The sequence below is a fragment of the Dipodomys merriami genome, unplaced genomic scaffold, assembly GCF_024711535.1.
Source record: "Dipodomys merriami isolate MVZ:Mamm:240054 unplaced genomic scaffold, mDipMer1.0.p SCAF_45, whole genome shotgun sequence".
NCBI classification, from domain to species: Eukaryota; Metazoa; Chordata; class Mammalia; order Rodentia; family Heteromyidae; genus Dipodomys; species Dipodomys merriami.
The window spans coordinates 3,983,517-3,991,661 of record NW_027206013.1 but is presented as its reverse complement, the minus strand read 5'-3'; the positions used below and the strand labels follow the sequence as shown (position 1 = coordinate 3,991,661).

The 8,145-nt window shown below is 42.7% G+C and overlaps 1 protein-coding gene across 4 annotated transcripts in view; it reads left to right on the top strand.

Moving 5' to 3' along the window:
• The first annotated feature begins 4,270 nt into the window (after positions 1-4,270).
• Rsph14 (radial spoke head 14 homolog) overlaps positions 4,271-8,145 on the top strand; it is a 78,859-nt gene continuing 74,984 nt past the window's right edge. Inside the window, exons 1-4 of one of the 4 annotated variants that reach the window (XM_069994407.1) lie at positions 4,359-4,495; positions 4,872-4,894; positions 5,999-6,244; positions 8,011-8,113. In XM_069994407.1, the coding sequence (XP_069850508.1) occupies positions 6,046-6,244; positions 8,011-8,113 (302 nt within the window). In that variant the 5' untranslated portion in view covers positions 4,359-4,495; positions 4,872-4,894; positions 5,999-6,045. Of the gene's footprint in view, positions 4,300-4,358; positions 4,496-4,816; positions 4,895-5,998; positions 6,245-8,010; positions 8,114-8,145 lie in introns of those variants that run through there. The other 3 variants (XM_069994403.1, XM_069994405.1, XM_069994406.1) reach the window with 3 other exon arrangements.

The following is an 8,145-nucleotide window of genomic DNA, read 5'->3' as shown; positions in this document are numbered from 1 at the left end:
AGCTAAGGGACAGTGCCCAGGCCCAGAGTTCAGGCCCCACAACCAGCAACAAAACAAAACAACAACAACAAAAAAACTAAATGTGCTGGAGGCTGATGTTTGATGCTTTTGTTGCTGAGTTTCAACTGCTAAGGTGAAACTGAAGGTTCCCTACTCCTTACTCAGTTTACTCAGAGTTGAGATGGTCCTATCTACTTCAAGGGTTTCTTGTGAGAATTATATATATATATATTTTTTTTTTTTTGGGGGGGGTCCGGTTGTGGAGCCTGAACTCTGGGCCTGGGCCCTGTCCCTCAGCTCTTCAGCTCAAGGCTAGCGCTCTACCACTTGAGCCACAGCGCCACTTCCAGCTTTTTTCTTTTTGCTTATGTGGTGCTGAGGAATCGAACCCAGGGCCTCAGGCATGCAAGGCAAGCGCTCTACCACTGAGCCACCTTCCCAGCCCCATGTGAGAATTATATTGTTACTAAGACTTGGGTCTTCTTGCATAGAAACAATACAAATGAAACCAAGCTAAGTATTCAGGGAATATAGGCAAGGTTTTTCAGCTTGGGAGTGGAAAGGAGCAGTGACAGACCAGGCTGCTTCTGGACCACAGGGAGAAGCTGCCCCTTATTGATTTGCTGGGGTAGGTTGACAGGCTGTCATCATCTTGCTTGAATGACTTCAGGTGCTAAGGAGTTTGAGGGTATGGTAGAAGCTGAAGGAATCAGGTGTTTTAATAATATACGGATGGGGTTCACAGGACTCAAGGTGCTTAAGCTGCTGCTTGAGGCTGTTGCTGAAATAGCATGAAGGTAGATCAGTTCCAATGGGTAATGAACATGTCTACATGCTAGGCTAAATCGAATTTGACCCAAAGTTTAGGGCAGCAAAGTGGAAGACAGACACAATGTCTTTTCATTCTGTGCCAGTCATCCATCAGACACATGCAGATCCAAGTGAATAGTCAATGTTTTCAATAAAAGTGCCCTTCAGGTCCCTGCAAAACAAATAACGAGGCAACTGTTATTAGAATTCACAGTCAGAGATGTTATCTACAGTAAAGCTGGTGGGAAACTAATAATTTATTGCTCAGCTGCATGGCCTACAAAAATAGTGATTTTGAAGTTGGTAACACATGAAGGGAGAAAGTATCAATGCAAATGCCTAAATATGCTTAGAACTATACTTTAAACCCAATACCTAACTCACTTCCAATAACAGTTCAATTATAAAATTTAAACTTTATTATATTTAAATAGTTGTACAAGTTTCAATTCAACATATCAATTTATGAGTATAATGCATCTTGGTCAATGTCTTGCATTGCTATCCCCCATCTCTCCCAACCACAACCATCCCCTCAAGTTACCAAATTCCATTTTTACATACCTACATTGTATATTATGACTGTAATATGGCCCTCTTTCCTCTCTCTTTTCATCTGCTTTCCCACCCTTTGACATCCCCTGCTCCTGTCAACACATAGTTTAGCTTCCTGGTATTCATTTGGTTAAACTCTAAATTGTTAGGAGTTAAACAATTGCAAACCTCTTCTGTGTATACCATACTTTAGACAATATGTTTATGTCTATATGCATATGATCTTCTATAAGCTTTTGTATATGTTTATAATTTAGCTCTAGCTTCCACATATGAGGGAAAACATGATGCTCTTTGACTCTTTGAACTTGATTTATTTCACTTAACATAATGTCTCTTTTCAGGTCCATTCATTTTCCTGCAAATGACATATTACTATTCTTTGTGATGGAGGAGTAAAATTCCATTGTGTGTGTTTGTGTGTGTGTATGAGTGTGTGTGATTTTCTTGATCCATTGAAGAAATATTATTTATTTGTTTGTGCCAATGCTAACGCTTGAACTCAGGACTTTGTACTCTCCTTTACCATTCCCCCCCCCCCCCCAAGCTTGGAATTCTACCCACTTGAGCCATACTTCCGTGTTGATAATTGGTTGTTAATTGTTAATTGGTGATAAGACTCTCAGATTTGTCTAGGCAAGCTAGCTTTGAACAATGATCCTCAGACCTCAGCCTCCTGAGTAGCTAAGAATACAAACATAAGCCACAGGCACTCCTTGTTCAATCATGAAAGTTTAAAGATTTTTTTTTGTCTCCCCGCCCCCCCAACCAGGAGAACTTAAGCCCATCTTTTTTTCAGCATCAGGCAAGGTCATCATGCTTCTTATCTCAGTGACGAGCTGAGTGAAGGAATGTTCAAAACATATACTTCCAGAGACTAACAGCAGAGCATTAGGAAATCAGCACTCCAAAGTCATGCCTCTCAACAAGTATAAATAGAAGTCTAGCCCATGTACTGTCAACAGTTTGGAAAGAAGCAGGGATTTTTCTTTAAAATTCTTTTTTTTTTTTTGTCGGTCGTGGGGCTTGAACTCTGGGCTTGGGCACTGTCCCTGTGCTCTTCAGCTCAAGGCGAGCACTCTACCGCTTGAACCACAGCACCACTTCCTTTTCTTTAAAATTCTAACCTGATTTTGGGATAAGGATTGCAGCTTTTGAGATAGTAGCCCATTGTACTCCTTTGCCTGGTAAATTCACAAACCTAATTTCCTTTTCTGCAAAACTTGGCTCTTTTATTTTTGTGAATTTAGCTTCCAGTTAAGGGACAAAATTTTCTGTGTTCAAAATGCTTTCTTTCTTTTCTCTCTCTTTCTCTCCACCCCACCCCCCACCCCCACTCCAGGTCATGGGGCCTGAACTCTAGGCCTGGGCACTGCCTCTCAACTCTTCAGCTCAAGGCTAGCACTCTACCACTTGAGCCACAGCGCTACTTTCAGCTTTTTCTGCTTATGTGGTGCTAGGAATTGAACCCAGGGCCTCATGCATGCAAGGCAAGCATTCTACCACTGAGCCACCTTCCCAGCGCCACCGCCCCCCCCCCCCCACTTTCGTTCATTCTGTCATGGGGCTTGAACTTAAGACCTGGGCACTGTACCTGAGCTCTTTTGCTCAGGGCTAGCACTCTTTGAGCCAGGGCACCACTTCTGGTTTTCTGGTGGTTAATGGGAGATGAGTCTCATGGGGACTTCTCAGCACTGTTTGGCTTCAAACCATGATCTTCAGATCTCAGCCTCCTGAGAAGCTAGGATTACAGGTATGAGCCGAGCCACTGGCACTGGGCTCAAAAATGCTTTTAGAATGTAAAGTCCATTAATATCACTCATTTGTTCTATACATAACAAAAGCTTCCTGGTAGGTTTCTGGTACTGGAGAGAGAAAGAAACAGAACAGACATAGTAATTATCTTTAGTGAGCTGGAGGTTGTTTTTTTGTTTTTTTGTTTTTTTTTTCTTTCTGAGGACTCCAAAGTAAACAGCGGCTGGGGTGTACAGTAGAACACTCGTCTCACACACCTTAAGCCCCTGGGCTCAATTCCCAACATCTGTGGGTATGGGAGTTAACTAAAGAATTAGGGGGAGATAGTATGCCAATATGGTAAGTATAAGCTACCAGATTATTTATTAATTTGGATCTGAAGTTGGAAGTCTTGCTGTCCTGAACATTGTTTTACTCCTGTGGTCACTGAGATAAGGAATTTGATGACCTTGCTTAGGGCTGGAAAGATATTCTCAAGCTCCTTAGTATGCAGGAGTGATGGGACTGAGAGACACAAAAAGGAAAGAAAGATTTTTTTTTTTTTTTTTTGCTTATGTGGTGCTGAGGAATTGAACCCAGGGCCTCATGCATGCAAGGCAAGCGCTCTACCACTGAGCCACCTTCCCAGCCCCAGAAAGATTTTTTTTAATGTTTAAAAACTATTGTAATTAAAAGTAATTATGTCAACAGTTAGATAAATCTTTGTCACTATCAGTTTTCGGATTAAGAAGCTTGGGCCAAGTCTTGGGGTCAAGTCTGTGTGATTTGGGGGAAGCTACTGAATTTGAGGACATGTATGTATGCATGTATTCGTTTGTTTGTTGTTAACTCCTGCCCTCTGGCTTGCTAGTTGGCAAGTGGTCTGCCACTTAAGCCATGCCCCCAGTCCTTTCTATTTCCACTTCCTGCCTCTACTGTCAGTCGTGCAAAACATCCGGTACAGAGAAAGTTAAATAAGTCATTTCCCTTTGCTTCTTGTCTAGCACATTGCGGAGAAGTATTGCTCCCACCTTGCAGCCAGCCTTAGGTCCAGTACATAGGGCGCCTGCGCAGTACAATGAGCACAAGCGCGTGCACGCTGGACAAAGCGCTTGCTGCCTAGTCGCTAGGCAACCAGGTTACCTAGCAACAGGCGCGTCCCATTGCTGGCGGGTGCCTGGAGACCTCTGGCTCAGTCAGGTGAGGCGGTGGTTGTGGCTCAGGGGCTCTGTTGGGGGAGGGGAGAGGGCGGGAGAGGCTGTGCTCTGACCTACCCCGTCTCAGACCGGGTCCAAGTCTCAACATCCCAACATCTGTGGCAAAACTCCCACATTGTGTGCCCTTTAGTGGAGGTCAACCCTCTGTTTCAGGCCTAAGAGAGGGGAGCCCATATAAGGTACTGCTGTATCTTTCCCAGCCCTTTCTTCTTTTCCCTTTGTCATCTGATACTGGGTACTCGAGTCTAGTTAACCTTTTTTCTAAGAGAGGTTCTTTTAGGACTAGTTCTGTACATGTTACTAAATGCAGTAACAATTATAATAATAACCACGGCCAATATATCTCAAGCTCCAGTGAGCCAGGCTTATCAGTTAATATGACAACATTGAAAAGGGCCAGTATATACTATTTATTACTTTCTTTGTACAGCTGCAGAAAGACCCAGATGGAGGAAGTAACTTGTCAAGGGCCACCCATGGACTAGGCTTTAGTTGCTCAAAGCACACACGTAGAATAAAAGGAAATCATCTTTTAACTGTAATTCCCTTTTGCAGATGTGAATATGGGTCCCTGACAGGTAAATTAGTAGAACTCTGTGTGTGTGTGTGTGTGTGTGTGTGTGTGTGTGTGTGTGTGTGTGTGTGTGTGTGTGTGTGTGTGTGTGTGTGTATGTATGTGTGTGTGTGCAGTACTGAGGCTCAAATTCAAGGCCTCACACTCAAACTTTAGTTTTTCATTCAAGGCTGGTACTCTTACAATGGGACCCATACCTCCATTCTTGGCTTTTTGCTGAGTAATTGGAGATAAGATTTTCACATACTTTTCAGCCCCAGGTGGCTTGGAACCAAGGTCCTCAGATCTCAACCTCTTAAGTAGCTAGAATTACAGGTGTGAGCTATCAGTGCCTGGCTTAAAACTGGACTTGAACAATGACTTCTAGCTCTCCAGTTTCATGACCTCCAGCGAGCTGCTTGACATCATCATAGTTTCCTCATTTGTAAAATGTACATGATATTGTCCTTTCCTTATGGGGTAATTGAATTAAATACTAGTAATTGCTGGCACTGATAATCACTAAATGGAGAGACCATCTTGCTCTTTGCTTACTTGCTCTGTTTAGTCCTTTTAGTGACTGAAGACCCAGCCTATTACAGTAGTTTCTTCTGTCATTAAGTAATATGCCATGGGAGATCACTGAGGTCTGCAATTTGGGTTGTTATGCTACTTTCCCTGTGACCTTAAGTGGATCTCTTCATTGCCCTTAGCCCCAGTTTGGTCATCTGTAGAATAGGAGTAAAAATATCCATCAAGTCAGGTGCTGGTGGCTCATAACTATAACCCTGGCTACTCAGGAATCTGAGATGTGAGGATCACTGGGCAGAGAAATTCAACTCTGATCTTCAATTAAATAGCAAAAGTATGAAGTGGCAGAGGGCTCAAGTGGCAAAGGGCCAGCCTTGAGCAAAAAAGCCAAGCAAAAATGTTAGGCCTTGAGGTCAAGCCCCCAGTATTGGTACACACGCGCGTGCACACACACACACACGCATGCGCGCGCATACACACACACACACAGACACACATACCCATCAGCCTGTCCTCATAGTTTAGTTTTGGGGATCAGATAAGTAGATTTTAAATCACAGTAGTAATGACAACAGATTCTGTATATCTTTTACTCAAGGGTCTCTGCAGAGTTTTGCTTTGAAGGCCTTTTGCAGCTGTGTAAAGATGGCTCATGCTAAGATCTCCATGTATCTACCTCCCAACATCAATCCTGCCCAGGCTGAAATTGCCTATGGCTGCCGAGCCCTGCCCAAGCTGAACAAAGAACTGCAATCAGCCGTCCTGCTGACAAGACAGAAAGCCCTTGTGGCCCTATGTGACCTCATGCATGACCCAGAGTATGTCTACGAGGCCATCCAGATAGGTGAGAATGTTACCACCCAGGTGATCATGACTGGGGTTATGGCATGACTCAGACAGTGGTGGAGCTTGAATAATAAGGGTAGAAAGGAATGAGCCAGATTTAAACCCAGCAGTGCATTAATTGCAATGCCTGGTTTATCTCAGTCCTTACCGTGGCCACCCACAAGGGAAAGAACGTTCTAAATCTATACACAAGAAAATCAAGGTTCAGATACTACTTTGGGGTGTTTATCCAAAAGATTATAAGTCAGAATCCAGTAAAGACACCTTGCACATCCATGTTCATTGCCACACTATTCACCATACCAAAGTTATAGAAGAAGTCCAGATATCTTACAATGGATGAGCAGATCAAAAAATGGCATACAAATACGCTTGATCTTACTCATCCATTAAGAAGAATAATATGTAATTCACAGGGAAATGGATAGGCCTTGAAAAAATTATGTTACATGAAGTAAATCAGGCTGTGAGAGACAAAGGGCTCATGTTTTCTCTCATAAGTAGATGTTAGATCTAAATTATAAACATACATGAAAACACAGAGTCATTGCAGATATATTTATATAAATTGATTAAAACATGTTATACAAAAGGGAGGATTCCAATGGTGTAACTCCTTTAAGTCACTAATTTACAGTTTAATAAAACGAATACTAGTAAGCTAAAACATATGTGGTCAGGAAGAGAGCAGATCAAATGGAAGAGGGCAGATGAATGAGGAGAAGAAGGGCAGTCAAAAATGGCCATAATATTCAATGTACATGTGAAAATAGAATCAGGTAACTTGAGGGAATGGATGGGGTTGAGAGAAATGAAGAATGATGGAAGGGATGACATGGATCAAGATGCATTATACACATAGACTGACATGTTGAATTGAAAAGAAAAAAGAAAATTGAGGTTCAGAGAAGGGGTGTGAATCTAAAATTGTTGAATCAATAAATTAAGCAAGATCTTTATTTGCTAAATTTAACATTTCTAGGTTGTAATTCACTAGAGGTCAAGTGACTAGTTGGGGATATGGTTATAGTTTGACCTCTATCAAAGAAATGCAATCCAGGTGTCAATGGCTCATGCCTGTAATCTTAGCTACTCAGGAGGCTGAGAGCTGAGGTTCAAAGTTTGAAGCCAGCCCAGCAAGATAATGCTCTACCTCTTGAACCACAGCATCACATCTGGCTTTTTCTGAGTTGTTTATTAGAGATAAGAATCTCATAGGCTTTTCTGTCCAGGCTGGCTTTGAACCAGAATTCTCAGATCTCAGCCTCCTGAGTAGTTAGAATTACAGGTGTGAGCCACTGGCACTTGGCTACCCTGAAACTCTTATCTCCAATTAACCATCAAAAAGCTGGAAGTGGATAAGTGGCTTAAGTGGCAGAGTGCCAGCCTTGAGCAAAAGAGTCAAGTGAGAATTTGAGGCCCTAAGTTCAAGCCCCAATAATGGCACATAGACACACAAAAAATGGCAAAGCAAGCAAACCAAAAAACAAAACCATTTTCTTAACCTCCTTGGCTGATGTTGAGAGCAGATGCTAATAGAAAGTGTACAGGGAGAATGGCAAAGAGGACTAGATGAGATGATTCCTGTCTGTGAACCCCTTTTGTGATTCTCCAGGGCTCTGTAACTGACTTGACTCCCCAACGTCCTAGAGCAATAGAATCTCTGGTGCTTTCTCATTGTCTAATCGTACTCATATGTTGGCTTCTGGGCTAGCTGACTTCTTGGAGTGGCAAATGTTCAAAGGCTTTTTTCTGTCTCAACAGGTTGTCTGGACAGCCTGAAGGTCTTGCTGAAGGATGGTGATGACCTGGTACGGATAAAGACCACTGAGGTGCTCCACATCATAGCGACCCATAGTGTGGGCAGGTGGGCAGCCATCTTTGGAAACTAATACCACT